At 60.7% G+C, this 20,522-nt stretch overlaps 2 protein-coding genes across 2 annotated transcripts; one reads left to right on the top strand and one right to left on the bottom strand.

The window, feature by feature from the left end:
* BESB_047830 (uncharacterized protein) lies at window positions 1-8,209 on the top strand (the record flags this gene model as incomplete). The annotated part of the gene is made up of 5 exons (XM_029363234.1): window positions 1-1,041; window positions 1,342-4,608; window positions 4,833-4,865; window positions 5,168-5,803; window positions 6,107-8,209. 5 exons carry the CDS (start codon window positions 1-3, stop codon window positions 8,207-8,209), a joined length of 7,080 nt encoding a protein of 2,359 aa, XP_029220600.1.
* A 3,648-nt stretch (window positions 8,210-11,857) lies between these two features.
* Window positions 11,858-18,571, bottom strand: BESB_047820 (FHA domain-containing protein; the record flags this gene model as incomplete). The annotated part of the gene is made up of 10 exons (XM_029363233.1): window positions 11,858-12,748; window positions 13,031-13,132; window positions 13,579-13,757; window positions 14,028-14,132; window positions 14,438-14,477; window positions 14,966-15,033; window positions 15,298-15,404; window positions 15,786-15,834; window positions 16,183-17,991; window positions 18,394-18,571. The coding sequence occupies 10 exons, from the start codon at window positions 18,569-18,571 to the stop codon at window positions 11,858-11,860; spliced, it is 3,528 nt and encodes a 1,175-aa protein (XP_029220599.1).
* Window positions 18,572-20,522: the final 1,951 nt, after the last annotated feature.

Below are 20,522 nucleotides of genomic sequence, written 5' to 3'. Positions count from 1 at the left end.
ATGAGCCAAAGCCCTTTGGAACCCAGAGACGAACGGCCGTCGCGCACGTCAGGGCCGGCGGATGACCGAGTGTTGGAGAGCGCGCGCAACACCGCAGATCGACTCCACCGAGATATGGCTGTGGCGGCCGCGGCCGCTTCGGCGGCGAGTGTGCAGATCTCCGAGCCGTACGCGAGCGGCAGCGAAGAGGAAGAAGTGCTTATTGACGACGAGGAATACCAGCTTATCCTCTCTCCCTACCACGCGGCCAGCGCCAGCGGCGGTGGAGGAGGTGACGCTTGCCCGCCTCTCTCTCTGTCGTCTCCCCTCGACGCGCCTTCGCAGAGTGGGACGTCAGAAACTCCCAAATTCGCCTCCGTCGACACTCAAGAGGGCGACGAGTCGAGTGCCGCTAGACTCCCCTCTTTTTCCTCCGTTGTCGCCGCAGCGCAGAAAGGAGACCTGCCTGGGGCCAGCACCACCCCCGTTGCCGGGCCCGAGCCTTCCAGTGTTCTCTCCTCTCCGTTCAACCACGCCCCTATCTCCCCGTGTGCATCTCCTTGCGTGGCCTCGACGTCGCGAGCGACTCCCGTTTCATCAGAAAGCCAGCAGACGCCGAGTCTCGCTCCCGCCCTGTCGAAAGGGCAGCCGCAGGCGCATCCTCCTGTCCCCAGGCAAGACGAGAGCGATGGCGCAGAGGCCGAAAACACGTATGCCGTGCGAATCGTGGTCACAGGGCCCGCCAGGTGGCGAGGCGACCTCGCTTTCCAGGGGTCGCCGGCAATGCTCTGCTCCATTCTGAGGCTGACACCCTGCGGAGAAGAACCCAGCGACGCGGAGCAAGCAGCTGCAGAAGGGACAGGAGGCCGCGAATCAGACAACGCCAATGAGCGCCCGAGGATTCCCAAGTGGCGGGAAGAAATCGTGCTTCAGAAACGAGGCTGGGGGCCTCTGGTTCTAGAAGAGGTCCTTATTCACTCACGCCGGATTCAGCATGAACGAGAAATTGCACGCGATGGCGGCGAGGGCGACAGATTCGGCGGAGGCAAGCGAGGATTCGAGGTGAGGATGCCACGCAGAAACTTAATCTGGAAGCGCCGACAGCAGAGCCGCGAACCGGGAATGCGGGACTAGGCGTGTGAGACACATCACGGAGGCGTTGCAAGCGAAGCAGAAGCCCGGACTGAGACCCAAGAGAAACACTCTCGAAACAAGACTGACCTGGCGTAGCGGATGCTTCTGCGTCTTCTGATGTGTCTCCTCTGCTTTAGTCCTCCGTGTGTGCTAAGGGGGGGTAGGTGTGGTGCTGGGGCGTTTGAGGCCTCAGCGTGAGGTGTTTCTGCCTGTCGATGCTCTGCTCAGGTTTTGCTTCTTCATTTCCACCGCTCAGTCGACGAGATTCCCCTTCCCGCAGAAGACAGCCCCTTCATTCCGCCGTCGGCTCTGACTCACGCGCCTCTTTCTGTCCTTTGCCTTCCTCTCTCTGCGCTGGACTTGGGGCCGACTGAGGCGAAGTATCGTCTCACGCTGCCGCCCCCGTCCCCATTCGTCCTTTCGTCCTCCTTTCTTCTTTCTTCTTTTTCGCCTGAGAAGCTCCTGAGAGACTACCAGTCCGTGCTCCACAACACCGCGCGCGGCGCCAATCGCTGCAACGTCATTTTATTTTCCCTGAAGCTCTCTCCTCTTCTTCGATCGTCTTCGGCATCGAACAAGGCGCAGCTGCTCGACCTCCACACACAGACACAGCGCCAGCGCATGCTGCTGGCTTCCACCGCGAAGGGAAGTTCTCTTTCGTGCCCGTTTGTTTCTTCCTCCCTGTCGGTGTTGCAGCCAGACCCGCGCCACAGAACTTTGGCCTCTTCTGATTTCTTTGACGGCGCGCAGAAGGCGTTTTTAGGCTCTTCTGCGTCAGCGGTCGACTGCGAAAAGTCGCGCAGCCGCGTTGCCCTTAGACACCGTTCTGTCGTCGGAGTCCCCGCTTCATCGGCGGGCCTCACTTCCTTCTCTGCGCTTCGTCTTCTTCCATCAACTCTCGATGCTCCTCAGCAACTCGAAGGCGGGCCTGCCGCTTTCCGGTCTCCCTCTTCGGTCGTCTCCGCGCCCGTCGCCGCGCCGAGAGCCGGGCTCTTTGGGCGAGGAGACCCCGGGGCCCCGAGGCCCGCGTGCACCCAAGAAGATCCAGACTGCGGAGCCGAGCAAGAGGCGGAGCGGGAATCGCCGCCGCCGGAGGCAGTTGACCAGACACCCAGCTCCGTTCTCTGGGGAAGCCCTTCTGAGGAAGCAGCGGTGTCCCGTGAGGCTGAGACATCATTGCTGACGTCTGAAGACGGAATCTCAGGACGAAGCAAGGAAGAAAGGATGAGTCACACAAGGAAGGAAGCCGAAGGAGGAACGGCTGATCTAGCGCAGTCCGACACTGTAGCGATCCACACCCTTTATTCTCTCAATAAGGTTGGCGCCAAGCTGAGAGGCGGCGACTTGCCTCTTTCGTCGTCTCTCTCCCCCGCGTGCAATTCTGCATCTGACTCGCGCATCCCGCCGTTCGCGCTCGCGGGAGAGGACGGCAGACTCGCTTCTTCTCTGCAGCGCAGACTCCTTCACAAGCTTGGGCAGTCAGCGAGAGCGGGCCTTCCTCGGCTCGGTGTGCGGGAGAGAGAGAGGCAGAGCGAGACCGCAACTCCGCTCGAGCTGGAGGAGATCTACCCCGACGACAGTGTCTCTGTGAAGGACGCTGGAGGCGGTAGACGACCGTATGTGGAGTCATCCGAGGAGGACCGCGACAGCGACTACGAGAGACGTCTCCGCCCGCCGTCGTCGACCTCCCTTTTGAGAGGCGACTCCGGCAGAGCGCGGCCGCAGGGCGACTGTGCGTCGGTGTTGAGCTGCAGCCTGAACATCGCGTCCCTGGAGAGGGGTCGCGAGCGGCTGCTAATGATGGCTGAAGCGGTCAAAAAGGCGAGCAGTAGCGGCGCTGTGAAGACGCCGACGAACCTGCTCAGTCTGTCGCAGGGCCTGTCGCCCCTGCTGCGGACCCCTAGCCGGGATGCGTGTTCCAGCGATGACGACGCGGAGACGCACAGCTGCTGCGGCAGCTCGGTGACGCTGCGTACCGACGGCCGGTCGCGGAAGTCCACGCTGACTACGTCAATCAAGCGCATGGACTTCCTCATGAATCAGGCGCAACTCCTTCTCCAGAGGCGGCAAATGAAGCAGCAGCAAAAGCTCCTTGCTCGCCAGCGAGAGGAGGCAGAACGCGGCGCGCGAGAAGCGGCCCGCGCTGAGGAAGCGCCGTCAGAGCGCGAAGCGGAGGGGGGACGCCGACGCCGCCAGCCCGCGGAGGAGGACTTACTGCCGAGTCTGGAGAGTGAAGACCTCGCTGTACCGCAGCCGGCGAACGACGCAGAGGCTGCCTCGTTGGCTGTCCCGAGCACCGAGGGGCAAAGACCCGGAGCATCGAATGAGCAGTCGAGCGAGGAAACTCAGATCGCGCCGGGAGAAGGTTCGCCAGAAGACGATCTGGGAGCACCCGGAACGACTGAGCAGCCCCTTGCCGAGAGCGCGAAAGGAAATCCAGGAGACTCGACGGGACAGACCTCAAAGGCGGAGGCCTCATTCGGCGCGGGAGACGCCCTTCCAGCTCGTCGCTCGTCGTCGAGGTCGGGTTTGGAGACCGTCGAGGGACGTGTCTGCGGAAATGAGAAGAAAGCCGAGGCGCCAGAGTTCGCGTCTCGCGCCGACGGACAGCACGTGGCGCGCGAGGAGACGGCCGCGCGGGAAGCTGTCACGACGACGACCGGAAGCGCCGCTTGGGGCGAAGACGGCCCGAGCTTGGAGGTCCCCAAGGGGGCGGAGGAGACCTTGCAGGAAACGGGATTGGGCGGAGATGGGGGAGAGGCCGCGCTCAAGAGCCCAGACACCCCGGCGCGCCAGACATCGGAGGCGTTTGACGCGAAGGCGGCTGGGAAGTGCGAGTCCGGTCCCGAGTTCTCGTTCGAGTCAACCTCGTGCGCGCCTGTGTCGCCCGAAAGCGATGCGCACACCTGCTTCCCACCCTCCTTCTCTCTGCAGCCGCCCCCATCTCATTCCGCTCTTTCACAAGATCTGCTAACCTCTCCTCCCCCGTCGGACCTTCCCGGGACTGCGAACCTGTCTGCCTCTGTCGCGTCGCCCCTTCCCCAAGACGCGCCTCCGCTCCCCGCGTCCACGCCTCAGCCGCAGGCTGATGAGGTCTCCCGCGAGTTCGGAGACGGCGTCGCGAACGCGGTGCGCGAGCGAGTCTTGCCAGTCTCGCCAGACGAAGGGAAGGAGAGAGACACGCACCAAGACGAAGATTTCCGCGCTATGGTTGAACAGCTGCGCGGCTACATGTCCCGTGTCGAACAGCGCCTATCGAAGAGACTCGCCAGCAACAAGCGGCGGGCCTGCAAGAGGGCGAAATCCGGCGCGTCTTCGAGAGCCAACGCGGGGGAGAAGGAAACTGCTTTCGACGCTGAAATGGAGGATGCGAAGGGAGCGAAACAGCAGGCCAGCGAGGAACGAACTGAAGGAGACTCGCTCCAGACGCTCCCTGAGAACGAGGCTGACCGCGAGCGCATGCACCTCGAGCAACTCGCCAAGAAACACAGAGAGGTGAGGCCATCGACAGTCAGCCTGGCTCTTTGTTTCGCAAGTTTTTGTCTGTTCTCTCGCGGTGGCGTACGACGACAGTTTGCCGTTCCGCACTCGCTCGCGCCTCCCCATCTTTAGCAGTCTCAAACTGCTCAGAGTTTTTGCCGCTTGTGCTTAGGAATCGACCTTGCAGTGCAGCCCACAGTCAGCAGGCCACTGATTGTGCCTGTCGTGTGAATCTGCAGGACCGAGCGGCTCTCGAACGGCTCGAAGCGGAGGTGAGGCGCGCGCCGATAGGGCCGACCAGTCTGCTACGGTTGGAGCACTCCCATCTGATCGCTGCGCATTAATGTGTTGCTTCGTCTCTTTTTGTTGACTTCATTTGCGGTCTCGCTAGACTTCCATCTGATTGTCTTCCGCTTGGTCCTCACCTTGTATTTTTTTCTACTTCCTTCTCTCGCTTTGGCGTTGCAGTGTCGTCTCTAGGTTGCCCATTCCTGATGCGTCTCTCCCTTTTCGCGTTGCATGGTTTTCCCGCTTTTATAATGGTGGCGGTTTTTCTTTTTGCGTGCTTTCTCAGTGCGCCAAAGCGCGAGAAGACGTCGCGAGCTTGAAGGCCGACTTGGCTCGCGCGAGGGTGGAGAAGGACGTGGAAGCGCGGGAGCAGAGTGAGCGGGCGCTGGCGCGGCAGAAAGAGGCGCTGGAGCTCGCCTTTGCGCGGGAGAAGGAAGTCCTGCAAGAGAGACTAAAGGTCGCGGAAACGGCGAAGTGCGAGGCGAAAGTGAGAGACGCAGAGAGGGAGGCACACGCGGAGAAGACAGACAGCGACGAGAAGCGCCTGCTGAAGCAGCACGCGCAGAGGCTCGCGGCCGCCTACGGAGCCCTCTCCACGAAGGTGCAACTCGAAGACGCCCTGCGTGCGCAGTCCATGAAGAAGAGGGAAGACGAAATCCGAGCTCTCTCGCATCGCGTCTCCGAACAAGACAAGCTTCTGAAACAGCGAAGCGAAGAAAACGAACGTCTGCGCATACAGCTTCAGGCGCTGCTGACCGACCATCGAAAAGGACGAGGCGACGACTCGCTCGTCAACGCGGCAGCAGCAAAGCGCGCAGACCCACCGGCGTCCGCCAGTTCTTCGTCTTCAGCCAGAGAAACTGAAGACCTCCGGCGCCAGCTGCAGGATGCCAAACAGGAAATCATCAGGCAGCAACAGAAGGTGCGACTCGGTCTTCAAAGAAGCGTTGCTTGCTTAACTTGAATGATGCAAATGCATATATATATATATATATATATATATATATGCATAGAAGCATGGCAGCTGGAAGACCCCACTTTCGTGGGTTCGGATAGTTTGTCCAGGCGCCTCTGGATCGAGTGCCTGCAGCACGCAAGTCCACTGCAGGCGGTTTCATTTTTCAGCTTCTACATAACGCAGCTTTTGGTACTAGAATGGCGCGTGTCTCTGCTCGATGTTTGTCAGGTCTGCGTCCTGCTTTTTTTTTGTGTTCTGTTTTTCCAGATTCAGCTGCTCGAGGACCAGCAGCGGAGCTTGGCGATATGCACGTCCTCGTCGTCTTCGCTGTCTGCCGTGTTCTCTGCGTCTACCTCGCCCCCCGCTCCGCCTGGTCACTGCGTGGCGCCCACCGCTGCGGCGCAGGTTGAAGCTCTGCAGCGCGAACTGGCCTTTGCGCAGAAAGAAAGGGCGCGCCTGTTGGTTTTGGAGCAGCAGCGGGAGAAGGAGAAGCGCCAGCTTGCCGACCTCTTTTCGCTTCAGAGCATGCGTGTCCGCGAGCTCGAGCAACAGCTCCTGCACATCGATGAGCAGCTCGCGAACGTCCTCTCCCACTCGACTGGCGCGGGCTCCTCCTCGTCGCTTCGCTTCTATTCGCCCGCGTCCACGTCCGTGGGCGCCTCGAGATCTGGCGGCGTCGGCGCGGCCTCAGAGCGGGGCGCCCAGGCGCCGGGAGGGAGAGACGCGCAGCGGGCGCCAGAGAGAGACGCCTACGCACATCTCGTGCGCAAGCTGACTCCCGCGCCACCCCCTACGGACCGCAGCCCTGCCTCGCCCGCGTCCTTCGCGTCAGCGTCGCAGGAGCGGAGACTCCGCGACGAGAGCGAGAAGAGGCGTAGCCACGGGCCCTTTGCCGGCGAGGACGGCGCCCAGCTGCGCCCCTCGCTCCTCCAGCGTCTCCGCAGCATGCGTGAAAGCATCAAACACCTCCAGCAGCAGCTGCCCGCTGTGCTCCTCCCGGGCGCTACGCTCGGTGGTGCGGAGGCGTCCCAGCAGGAGGCTGGCGAGAGCCGCGGCAAGGACGGGGACGCTGCGGAGGGCTCGACTCCCCAGAGAGAGGGGGGAGACAAGGAGTCGAAATGCGCGCCTGCCGCAGCCCCGCAGCCTTCACCGGCGTTCGCGTCTTCGCAGCGAGGAGGAGCAGGCTCGACTTTCCTCTTTCCGTTCAGGCGGGGCAACTCGCGTCTGGTGCTTCTGACTTCTCCGCAGGGTCCTCTCCAGGGAGAGCGAGCCTCGCAGAGCGCTGTAGGAGGCAGGCGAGACACACGCGAGCGCACTGCTAGCGTCTCGCGCATGGAGAAGCGAGCGCCGGCGTCTGCCGCGATCGGCAACCTCACGCACACACAGGAGACAGGTCGGTCGGCGTCGGCTCTCGCTCGCCAGTCTGGGGTCTACACCCCTCTCGTGCCCGCTGCTCAGCCTTTCTACGAGCGAAGACAGACGCCGAGGCACACTCCGCGATCTTGCTCTCCGTCTCTGCGCCTGATCACGCGAAACGACACCGGTTTGGTAGCCTCGCCCGCTCTCGCAGTACCCGTCTCACAGGAGCGCCTTAAGCTCGCGTCCGCGTACTCCGCGTGCGGCGGGATGTCTTCGTTTGCATCCTCGGCCTCCTCCGCCTCCTCTGTAGCCGCGTCCTCAGTCGAGGGATTCGTAGACAAAGCGAGAGAGCAGAGAGGCCTGCACACGCGTTTAGTCGGCGACAAAGAGGCACGACGCGGCCGCGAGCGGGTCGCCAGCGGCAGTGCGGCCTCGCACATCCGCTCCGCATCGCTGTCTCTCCTGCAGGCCTCGGTCTTCTCCTCGGCGTCGCCGCGGAGGGCCTCGCCCAGCCCGTCGAGTCCCGCGTCTCCGGCGTCGCGCTCGGCCTTCCTGCCACCATCGTATGTCTCCTCGACCCAGAGACAGCCCTCCCCGGCCCTGGCGCGTCCAGCGACCGCCGCCTACATGGCGTCCGCAGCGTACCCCGTTCAGCTGGCGTCCTCTTCGCTCACAGGCGCCAAGCTCTCTGCTTCGGGGCTCGTGCCTTCGCCTCTCGTGGCTCACGCAGGCTCAGATGCCAAACGCGCAGACGATGTGCGGCGCCTGGCGCCCGGCTTCTACTCGACACAGACGCTAAGGGACGCCACCTCGTCCTCGTGCTCCGCTACGGGATTCGGCTGTGCGGGAATGCTGCGGGGCGGTGAGCGACCTGCCCGCGAAGAGAGTCCGCGGGCAGCGAGCGAGGTCCATCACCTTCCTGCAGGGCACTCGCAAGCCCCTGGCTGCCGACCTGCCTCCCCCGCCGCAGTCTACCGCTACGCGACGCCCTCGCGGCTTCTGAGGCGATAAGATGGGAAGGCGCGTGAGCGGGCAGGCGAAACACAGGACCGCCACGGAGGAGGAAGGGCGTGGCGGGCTGTCGACAGTCGAAGCTCGTGACAAACGCGGAAGCTGGGTGTGGCAGACTCCGCTGGATGGGCGTCTTCGCCCATCCGGAGAAAATACGTATGTGTATAGTGGTTCACGAGTGCGATGTGCCAGTGGATCGAGCACTTTTCCGTTTTGTGCGAATTCCCGAAACAGAGAGCGCAAAACGATCCGGATGTTTGTGCGATGGAGGGGGTATCCAGATATTTTCTCCCACATGCAAGTGAGACGCGGAAGCCTACGATTTTTTATCGGGGTCGATTGTCTGCTGCATAAGCTGCAGCGAGCTGATGAAAGTTTGGGCTGTGCATTTTTTAGATGAAGCGGCACTGCTGGCTGTCTTTCCATAGTTGACTTCGTGTGATGTCTCCAGTTTCCTACGACGGTTTTTCTAAGCAACAGTGCTGCCGCATCGGTCGGTGAACCGGCATTTGGATGTGCTTGCGAGGCGCTATTCGCCAATATCAGGTTTTCCCTCTGCACGCATTCTCATTTTAAATCAGCTCGTGGTCACAGCGCCGCCATCTGGCGATTCTCCGCTCATGTCACAATCTGGGATTTGTGGCACGACCGCAATCAACCGTTTCTTCTGTGAATGCCGAAACGCTCCTTGTCGAGAAACTAGACGACGCTAACTGAAAAGTCTTTTTGCGAAGTAGCTGGTCTTTCGCTCGCCCTCCGTCTCACAGGCTTTTCACTCTTCCGTGCCCCCGTTTACGCGTCAACTCAGCCTCGAAAAAAAGGTAAAAATTAGGCATGGATCCGCGAACAAGCACACAGTGACAACCGTACAGACTATTGCAACCGCGGCGTCTCCACTTAATTTCCATGCTGTTCATTTTTGACTCGAAAGGCGTCACAGTGTCACAAGAAGTTGGACCCTGCCCCCTCGTCACGCCTAGACGCGAAGGCGGTACAGATGGATGCACATTCTCGAAAAAAGTGTGGTAGGGCTCTGTAACCGTGTCAGGGTTGTTGCGGCAACAAACCTGCCAATTTTGAGTAGCTTTTGCGAGGCGAGGCTTCGTGCTTGCGCCGTGGCAAAGAGTGCAGACGAGGCCGTCCCGCGCAGCCATACAAGGGCAGAAGGCGAAAGCAGCTGCTTTTCAGTACGTAGTGAGTCCCCAAGTTGATTCCGTGCTGAGCCTATCCGGTGGGAGCAGGAGGACGCTTTTGTGAGCTTTGTACCCGATGTGACAGCAGAATGCGGACTTCTCTTGCATGGCTACAGCGATAGCGACAAAGGGATGGAGGCCGCCCGCGAACGAGCATTCCCAGGAGTCGACGTTATGGATATCCTTGGAATACAATATCCCGATGTCGCATCAGGAACGCGAACATAAAAAAGTGCAACGGCAGTAAGCACGAGCAGAGTAGACTTACCCGGCGGAAGCGATCATTGCAGGAAGTGTGGTTCGGGTTGAGAGGATCAAGCAGTTCTAGTGAACTCACAGCCGCATGCTCCCCAAACTCAAAGCCAACGGCGCTGATGCTTGCCGCTCATTTTCGTTGAGGTTCACCCTGCGACACGCATGCGCAGTTCTATATACGTGAGAGGCCGCACACAGTCTATTCAACCGAAGCAGCAAGCCTGAAGCCATACCTAGGATCCGACCTTGACGGAATGTGCATTGGCGTTGCTGTTTTGAAGGCGCGCCTGTGGTGAACTACGACTCATCGAAGAAAACACGCCTGCCTGGGATGCGCCGCCAGAGTTTTCGTCTATGTTGCACCGTGCTTCCACGTACGCGACCTGACTGGCTTACGTGAGACTGCGTGAACGCCTCCGCTTCACCATCCGTAAGGCGAGGCAATTACGAAGGCGCGACTGCTGTGAACTCGCTCTGCAGAAGCGTCAAGCCTCTTCTACACAGGGCAAAAGCTGCGTGACGAGTGATTGAAGCTACCGTCGTCGGGTTCGCGTCTCATGAGTTCCCCGAAAAAAAAGGTCAACGGGTGCAACCGAAATCCGCGCCTACACGTCCTCCGTGATCTCCTTAGCCACACTCAGCCAGCCACGGAAACATATACAACGTGATACCATAAACAAAGCAGAAGAGGAATCCAGACGTACACGCATATATATATATATATATATATATATATGCGACTGTATAGCGCAGCACATCTCGACATATCAATAACGCATCAGTTCCACGGACGCAGATAGTCAGACATCTACATGCGTGGATGGGATGCGGTGTCGATGGCAGCATGGCGTGCCGGTGTGCATGCATGGCATATACACCTGGGGGCATGCTTTGAAAAAATGGGAGTGCGAATCGAGGTGGGATGGCCGCGAACGCTGGACACCATGTTTTTTCAACCTTCCATTTCTTGCGAGAGATTTTCTAACAAAAATGCTGAAGGAAAAAGGCGGAGAGGCAGAAAGTGGAACCCTTCCCCGTGCCGACCAGCCCCGCAACGGCGTCTCTTCTGTTCTCCACAAGGGACAACTTTCCCTCTGTCTCAGTCTTCGCCCCCGGTTTCTCCTCTCACCCTTCGTCTGCATCCTGTGTGTGAAACACCCTTTGAGGCTCCGTCCACTTCCGTCTCGCTCTGTTACGCCTGTCCTCTCGTTCGCAAACTTTTCGCCGTTACTTTTCGCGTTTTCTCTTCACTTTTCCTCGGTTTGCGGCACCTTGCGCACTTCAGCTTTGTCGCTTCCCTCGCACGCCACCTCCGAACTCCTGCAGCCCTTCTCTGCGCGTCCCCTGGTTCACTTTTTTCTGTTCGTCAACCAGGCTTTCAACGAGTTCCTCAGAGTTCGTGGGGCGCAGAAAGGCATGCGCCACACCAGAAAACGGCAAAAACGCATGGCGGCTTTTCTGTCTGCTCCCTCGTCTCTGCAAAGCGGGCGGCGAAATATGAGCTTCTCCCTAAGCTGCGCGAGCTGAGCGGACTGCGCAGCGGAAACGAGCGGCGCAACGATGGCGTACGCATGAAGGGGTGCGAGGGGGGGGGGGGGGGGGGGGGGGGGGGGGGGGGGGGGGGGGGGAGAAGCGAGCGCGCGCGACGACCGGAGGAAATGGAAGACAGCGAGCGAAGAAAATGCCGCAAGAAATGCCCGGCAGACAGGAAACCATGAGGAGGGAGGCAGGAGACGTCAGAACACGAAAAGAGACAGATCAGACGAAGGGACTACCAGAAGAAACGTGCTCCAAGGCCAGCCTCAAAAGATAACTGCACAACGAAGATGTCGCCGGCGCAGCCTTGAAATAAAACCTCCGTGGTCCATCGTTGCCAATTTCAACCGGTCAAGCCCGAGTAAAGCGAAAAAAAGAGCGCATGTGCAGACATCGCAGGCGCAGGCGTCTACGCACATATACATACGCTCCTGTGTATGCTGCATACGAAATATAATACAAAGACAGGCACACAGAGATGCACTACGCAACCACGTAGATATATAGCATCTATATACGCCGATGGGTATATGCTGATTCCACGTAAGATTTTCGCTACGTTGTGAGCACGGAACCAGCAGAGCGTGCACTTTAGAGACCTCCGATACAAACGTCGTCACCGCAAAACACTCTCGTTCCTTCTCGCTCCGCTCGAGAGGTTGCATCACACCGCCCCCGCATCTCCCCTCTTCACGCCCTCTGGCGACGGCGAGTTTCCGCTGTTTCCTTCCACATGTTCCCGTCGTTGACCTGTCTCTCCATCTGCAGAAACTCCGCCGCCAGACTGGCTTTCTTCTGGTTGACCGGCCTCCTCATTACGCGCGGAAACGCTGAAAGAACCTGTCAACCCCTCGCGCGACTCTGTACTCCCTCCCGCTACAGCGGGAGCGCCCGCTGCCGGCGTCGCCCCACTGGGCTCCGCGACCGCGGTTGCAGGGGCGTCGGCTGGGGCGCCAGTTCCCTGGGGCTGTGGCTGGGGGCCCGCCCGGGGTGCGCTCGCGCCGGACGAAGTCTGCTCAGAAGCCGCGCCCTCTCTCGCCTGCCAGGGACTCTGCTGAGACAACGCCTGACTTGTCGGCGGAGGCCCTTGGAGAGCCGCGGCGGCCTGCATGGCGAGCGGAAGCGGCGCGACCACGTGGTGGTTCCGTCCAGCAGCGACTTCCGTGGTAGGTCGCGGCGGGGTCTCGGGCCGCACCGGCGAGGCATTTCGCGCGGACTGCGTGGGCGCATCGTGCGAAGAGCCGGGTCCCGCAGCAACGGCGAGGACCCCTTCGCTCGCGTCCTCCGCAGCGCCGCCGCCCGCGCGCGGGACGGACGAAGAGAGGACCGTGCCTGCCGCGCCTCCTGCACCCGCATGCGAATCCGCGGACGAGAACGCCACTGGGGTCGCCGAGGGCGCCGCGAGCGCGCTCGCAGTCGGCGGCGCGGCGGGCGGCTGCTGCGGACACTCCACGACCATGATGTCGCTCTCCGGCGCCCGCACGCCCTTCAGGCATGCCGGGAGAGGCAAGCTCCACTGCCGCTTGACGACAATGGAGATAACGGTGCGCCCAACCTGCACATGCACAAGAGACGTCAGGCAGCCAGGCACATACGCTTATATATCAACACGATTAAAAACCTGTCACATCCGCGGAGGGCGCGCAGAGGAGCGCACTGATGGAGGGGCGCCGCCGTCACTCGAACGCAGGGAAATTGACAAGAAAGCAGAGAACCGAACGCTCCGCACAGAGACGCATGACGTCCCGCACCCACGAGGCCCCCCGGACTGGAGAACTCCCCTCATGTGTTGAGGAGACCATCTGCCATGAAAAAGGAATTTCGATGTTGCGCTGACCTGCAGAGCGACGCCCGTGCTTCCGCGCTCGAGTTTGAGCGGCCGCCGGAGCTCCACCAGCGTGCCGAATTTGCTTCTCTGGTCTTCCAACCAGAAGGCCCCCTGAGCGAAAAAAGAGACGCAAGTAGCCAAAGGCGCACCAATATAAAGCCTACAGAAGCTCTTACTCCTCGCGACAGGGAAACACGCGGCGCTAAATAGACGCAAACAAAAAAAAGCTCGCCCCTCAGCCCAGAAGCACGGAGCTGATGACCGAGGTAAAAACCACGCGTCTCTTAGCGAGCACTCACGCAGATAGACGCATAGACGCATGCATACACAGCACCCCATATATGCCTATATATCTATAAATCCATATCTATATACATGTGCGGGTATACGCTCGCAAGACGCGACCTCTGCGTTCGGATACTGGACCCCATATCGGTCTTTTCGCGAGAGACTTTCGCCCACAAGACGCCTCACCTAGAAGCCAGATGCGCGCAGCACACATGTCCCTTTCCTCCCCCGCGGTCCCGCTCCGCTCCACGCGCTTCGCTGGTCCGTACCTGGCTGAATTTGATGAGTGCGTGCAGCCGAGACACCGAGATGTCGCTGAGGCGGATGTCGGACTCGTGGCCGCGGCCGAGCCGCGCTATGCGACGCGACGCCAGAGACACCACGTGCAGGCCGCGACGCGGGACGGGCGGCGAAGGCGCTGAGGGCGCTGGGTGCGAACTGCGGGGCTCTGGAAACAACCAAGTGCCCAGTAAAGGCCACAACGCTTAAATGTATACATGTATATCTGTCTGTCTAACTACAGCAGTGTCTATGTATTAATGTATACTCTACACCTGTATCTATCTATGCATGACAGCTAGTTCCGCGCTGCTCCCGAGTAGAGCAACATAGAAGATCAAGGCGCGCAGTCCTCTGCGTCGCTCGTTAGAAGAGATGGGCCTGGAAGCCGGCGACGAACTCGCAGATATGCCGTGGAAGGCGCCGCCGAGGCTCTCACCTAGAATGATATACGGGTAGGCGGGTCGCGGGATCTCAAAGAGCTCAATGACTCTGCCCCTTCCGCCGTCCACGAACGCCGGGTAGGGTGCTTTGCACAGCTCGCCTGCAAAGAAGAAAGACAAAAAAGACAACACGCAAATGACGGGCAACGCGGAGACCGAATCACTCCCTCGGGAATCTCCTAGCCAGCACCACAGCACCCCTGGGCTCGACCATTAAAACAGACACACCGCCGACTTCCCCGACGGCATGGAAATCTGTCTGCGCCCAAGGTAGAGCAGCTATGCACGCGAGGCGTGTCCGCAGACCAGAACGGCAGAACGAGGTGGTGCCCAGCACGCGCGCCTTTCGGCAAATTCCTGCGGGAAATCTCGATTGCCTCCGCCATCTCCTAGAGTGCGAACTTACAGTCGAGGGCGCGGAGGAAATATCCCACCGTCGTGCCATCCTGCAAAACAACGGAGAGAGACGCGCAGACTCTGCTACTGAGCGGACGCAGCAATCTCGAGTACCAGCCTCAGACGCGCACTCACATATACATATACGCTATACTTATATATATACATACATATGTGTATGTATGCCCCTGTGTAAGGAGAGGCCTCACATGCGAGCAAGGGGAGGCGCCGCACAGCCCAGGAGAGCATCCGCCAGGTGAAAAAAACCCAAAAAAGAGGAGACCGGAATGCGTCCGGCGGATTCCAGCTGCTTGGAATAGCGTGTGGCGAACCTAGGAATCCCATTTACTAAGTGTAACAGGGAGTCTGGCTTCAGTTGTTATCTGATTGATCTTGCGTGCGCTCTGCAGACCGGAACGTGTCCAGAGACTCTCCAGCACGCAGACACCCAGCCTTCCTTTCGTTTGTCGGGCTCGAGAAAGACCCGGGACTCTTCTGAGAAGAAAGCAGCCGCGCGCCGAAGGGCTCTCCGACTTACGCTTCGAATATTCAGCCGGCCTTCCATCCAGGTCCGCAGACACTGGAGATGAACATGCTGCATGCTTCCTGAACCAAAACACGACAAAAGAGTGGAGATTTTGCGACCTTGCTCAACACATGTTGATGAACACGCGTGCGTGCGTCATTCGATAAAACGAATACGAGACCTGCTCGCCCGAAAACGCATCGCTGGCCACATACACAACAGTAATAAGAATGTACTTATATATATCGTAAATACAGGAATCTCTTTATATGTATTGGAGATACGCGTGCCCTGAACGGCCCTATGGAGGAGACATCGCGAGAGTCGGGGCGAGCTGCCTTCACCTTTGCATCGACAAGGCGCCACGAGCGGATTGTTTCGGCTGTCAGGCTCATCCTCGTCAGCAGCCTCGCACAGACAAATGCGACATGCGGGTCTTTGGAGATAGGCACTGCAGAAAAAAGAAAAAAACACGGCGAAAAAAACTTGCACGCGCCTGTTCAGACACCCTTCCGGACCCCCCATCGAGGGGCTGCGACGCTCGCCAACGGAGTAGCTACATGCAGCCAGACAAAACAAACCGCCGGCGACAGAGCCACTAAAAAAAAATTCTGCACATGCAGACATGCATATAAATAGATATGCATGTGCGTATTCAGGCACATAGCTCTTCCACTCATAAATCTCTAAGTGTCTGCGAATATCTACACCTGAATACATATAGATATATAACGTGAAGACGCAGGCAGAACCGAGGGATGGAGATGACAACACGACGAATGCGCGACTTCGCGCTCTCGAAAGGTTTGAGTTTCCCTCTCCCTGCTCGTACCCGTAGCTGCCACTTCGACTTGCTGCGAAAAGCGCCGCGGGGGGTGGCGCTGCGGACAGACAGAAAACACAACCGGTACAGCGGCCGTGAGAGAAAACCCGCGCGCAACTCGAAGAGAAGGGGCGCCAGAGCAGACAACGCTTGCCTGTCGCACAGACATCTGCGTCATACACACTGCGCCGTTTGATCATTTCCCCCCTGTGTCTGCAAGACGAGAGCCCGCCAGCAATCGCGGCGCAGCCAAGTATCCAGGTCACGCACGCATCTCAACAGACATCTTCTCTATTGCCTTTCAGGCGGAAAACACACGGGCCGCGACCTCCACCGGCAGACTACCTCGCTGTACCAGCTGCAGAGGCTCGCAGTTCTTGCCTCTCCGCTCTGGCTCCATGCTCACCAGCTCTCGCGCACTGAGACGGAGTCTGGGCAGGCGGATTGGATGAAAGCTCCCCAGCATCCGACGCTCGAGCGCCGCGGTCGTCCCTTCGCGCATTCGGAGACAGATTCGTTCCACCGGCATCTTCGTCGTCTGTCGCTGCCGCCGTGACGGGCATGGCCCCCGCCTGCGACTGCGGAGCCAGAAACGCAGCGTCGTGGGGCTCCGCCTCCGCGGCGGCGAGGGCGCGCCCCTCGCCCTGGGCTGCGTCTCTGTCGCCTCGCCCTTCGCCCTCCGCGCGACTGCCCTCGCCCGCGCCGCCGCCTGACGCCCCCGCCGGGTCCGCGGCGCCCTGGGGAAGGGACTGCGGCGAAGCGACCCGAAGGCCTTCACCTAAGGCGCTGCGGGAAAGGGCAACTGCGGTTCCGCCGTCGCCGAGGAGACTGAGGTAAGGCTGATTATTCAGGTTTACGTGCATGGCCGTCTGCGCAACCGTTTGACTCTCTGGTTCAGGCGCCACTGTCTCGCACTCGTCCGCGTCTGCGGCAGGGAGGCGGTGCTCCTGGGCTCGCGCCGCCTGCTGGAAATTCGCCACCAACTCCTTCACCTTTAGGCGAAATCGTCCAAGCTTCATCACGTCGCCTTCCCGCAGCGTCACGCCGCCGCGCTCGCGGAGACTCCGGACGACGAGCCAGATCTTCTCACTGCAGATGCGCGTAGCCTCCGCGCCGCCCCCGACCCCGACTGAGCCGTCTGCAAAGCCTCCTGGCGGCAGGTGCGGACTGCTACCCGAGCGATGAAAATATCCGCTAACGTGGCTCTCGCCGTCGTCGTCTGCAGGCGGCGCCGACGACAGCGCCGCCGCGACCGACGCGGGGGGCACGCCTGCGCTGCTCGCGGCGTCCGCCGCTTGGCCCCCGCCTGCTGTCTCCGAGCCCGGCTCCGTCCGCGCGATGCGGTTCCGCTGGAGACACGCGGTCCCCTCGACGCCGTCGGGCGCGGCCGCCTCGGAGGGGCCCCGGCGCCCCGTCGCGCTCGCGCCCTCCGAGACACCCGCGCCGGGCAGCGGCGAGGAGACTTGCGAGGGAGCGTCGTCAGAGGACGCGCGACTCGACGCCCGGTCGACAGTGCCCACCAGCCTCGCGCTGCCGACTGAGGAAGCCGGCGCACCCTCAGAGGTCCCCGCTCCGGGCGCCAGAGACGAGGAGGACGGATTCGGAGACACCACGCGGGAGGCGGTCTGTGGGGGGCGCAGAGGCCCGCTGGGGCCCCAGGCCGTTCGCCCTCTACTGGCGTGGAGCATGTTCTCGGGGGGAAAGAGAGACTGACCCCCAGCGGCCCCCGCCCCCGCCGTCCGCGGCGTAGCGGGTTGCGCACCGTCGCTTTCGGCTCCTGCGGACCGGCGCGCACTCGGCGGCGACGACGCGGAGAGAGAAGCTGCCGAGGAGACGCCATGGCCTTCGTCGTGCGTGGAGGGCGCCGCCAGAGGCGAGGACGCCGGCAGCACTGCGGGCTGGAGGCAGGGACTGCTCGGGTTGCGACCTAGGAGGGTGTGCGAGGAGTGCGAAGGCGCCGCCGAGCTCGCGAGGGCGCGCGCATGCGCCCCTCCGCCGGCGCGGTGCCCAGGCCCCGGCGGCGAAGAGGGGTCGATGCAGACCTCCGACGCATGCGACGGAATCACGTGGTACGCTCCATTGGTCCACTGAATTTTCAACAGCGAGCGCACATCGGAGGGAGGAAACTCCTGCTGGTGCTGAAGAAAGTGAACGGCCTCCTCCTCGGGAAGGAACAGCACGTCGGTCTTCACGCGAATCGCCCGGTACGCCTCTCCTGCGAAGAAAATGCCGCAAAAAACAGAAAAAAACGCGTGAGCAAACAAAAGACGCCCCACACACCGCCTCACGCATAGACACCAGAAGGCACGCGGGGCCTACGGAGTCTCTCCACACGGACACCAAACTCAAAACAGGAACATGCCGAGCGAAGACGCGCGAAAAACCGGTACCGGACATCGAAGAAACCACGAAAAACGAGAAATGGAACACTCCGGGAGTGAGGCGGCGAAAAGAAGGAAGCACAGCGCTACAGGTTCGTAAGCGGACGCGTCTGGTGGTGTGCGGCCAGACGCGAGGAGGAAGGAGGCTTGAGGACAAGCTGGAAGAAGTCTCAGGACAGAGGGACAGAGCGACTCAAATAGGGGCAAGTGTGTGTAGCGGTGTTTGGTCTTCTTACGTAGACACTGGATTTTGAAGTTTTTCTTGAAGACATTTCGGGATTCGTAGTCGAAGAGGCCGTGCGAGTCGCTCGCCCACGTGAGGCAAGACACCGACATGAGACAACCGCGGTTTCGGCTGCCGCTTCGGCCTCCTCCACTGCCTCCGAGCGCTGACGGCGCGGACTGACCCTCCATCTTGCTTGCGCCTTTCTCAACTCTCCGCACTCGCTTCCAGGCGCCCACGAGAATCGCGCGCGCCGACTTCTGCTCCTCTCTTGTCGCCCGCTAGTCGGCGACCCCACCACAGAGAGACACTCTCGACGCGCTCTCGGCGACGCGCGGCCTCTCCCTTCGTGAGACGACTGGCTTCCCCCCTCCGCGCCGAGCCGACTCAAGGGCTCGCTCTTCAAGGACTCGCCGCTTTTGAAGGCGCGCAGCAGCCGCCACAAACCCTCGGGCGAGCCTCGTTCTGCGCTGTAACGGGGTCGTCCGCCGCGCCTCGCCGCGCGAGCGCCCGCCTCGAGAAGGTCGCCTGCGTTCTCGACGCCCAGAAGTTGTGAGACCGGCGCGACGGGAGCGAAAAAGCCGCGAACGCCTCTTCTCTGTGGTGGTGCACGTCTGCAAAGTCCAAGCCTCGTCGGTGGCTGATGACTCGCGAGTGAAACTCGCCGCGCCCTCCCTGCCTGCGGAAGTGAGAACCCATCAAACTTCGCCCTCCCCCGACCAGGTTCTGCTGCGAGGCTCTGCGCTGCCGCCCTCGCCGCCGCAGGCAGAAGGCCCCAGGCGCCGCTGTCTGCGTCCTCGGGCGGAGGCCACGTGAAAGGGAGGGCGAGATGCGACTATTCGATCGACTCCGCGCGAGCTCGTGACGTTTGAAAACGTATCGCCGACCTGCCACGGCAGAAACCAAGTCCTCACAAACAAGAAAAAAGAAACCACGCCAGCAAGAAACGACTCCGCAGCGCCTCAGCGCAGAGAGAGGGAAAGAGAGAAAGAGAGACAGCGAGGCGCCGAAATCCGAAGAGGGGACTACACCGCGGGTGTTTTAGCAGGAGGACGGAAGCACGCGGATGCACCTACGGACACAGTGAGCACAGCGGAGGAAAAATGCGAGCAAGAAGCTGGAAACTTGCTCGGTTGGGACTGGAAGTTGTGACGCCAATGATCCCACGAGAGGGAGACAAGAAAACGCCGGGGTCGGAATAGATTGTGACGAGGCGGGACTTCCTCCGAGAAGCCTCGCTCAACACAGACAGACAAGACGGGAAAGCGGCGAAGATAAGCCAAAAGGACCCCGAATTCGCAAGCGCCAGCGATAGCTGCTGTCCGCGCGATGAGGATGAGGATCGGGGGGGGGAGGGGGGGGGGGCGCCAGACGAGTCTGCCTCAAAAGAAGCGGCGAACGACGGCAAGAAGTGAACAGAACACTGGGCACAGCGGTGGCGGTGAAGCCTCGAGAGATGCTAGCAAAGAACGATGACAAAATGCGTCAGAAGACTCTCACAGGAGGCAAAAAGCGGAGTTACGAAAGCTGGGCGGCCTCAACTGACCAGGGTTCGTTTCGGCCGGCAAGAAGGACGCAGAGCGCCGAACAGCATGCAGAGATGGGTTGCGGGATTTTCGAATGCGACCGAGGGAGGCGAGTCAAAGCATCGGGGACCACCAGGAATCCACACATTGAGTGAGAAGGAGAAAAGCTGGCACGACCTGAGCAAACACTGTGGAGGAGGGGAGACGAAGCTCGTGAGGCGCTCCTTGGAGCCGAGAGGACCGCGGAAAACGCCAGCAGGGAGGGAGAAAAAGTGCTGACTGGACTTATCGATATGTCTACGGCTGCGGGAGCCCCCTGGAAGACAAAAGAACCTGGAGTCGTCTCTGCGAAGCTCTTCCTGAAACGAGGATGCGCGCGCCGGTTGTGAGGGAAAGGCGCGCAGCTCAAGGCAGGAACGCTGAAGCGGAAAAAGGAACGGAGGGAGTCGCAGAAACTCACACGTAGGAAGAATGCGCCGCGAAGGCAGCACAAATGCGCGACGGCCAAAAAGCCTCGTTTTTTGACAAGAATCTCATCACGGGCGCGTGGATTTCCCTCCCTGCGGCTCAGCTCGGGCAGACACATGGCAGACACATTCATGACGACGGAAAAACC

This window comes from Besnoitia besnoiti, chromosome III, assembly GCF_002563875.1.
Source record: "Besnoitia besnoiti strain Bb-Ger1 chromosome III, whole genome shotgun sequence".
Lineage (NCBI taxonomy): Eukaryota > Apicomplexa > Conoidasida > Eucoccidiorida > Sarcocystidae > Besnoitia > Besnoitia besnoiti.
The sequence above is the reverse complement of the archived record's forward strand: the minus strand, read 5'-3'. Positions and strand labels throughout refer to the sequence as shown.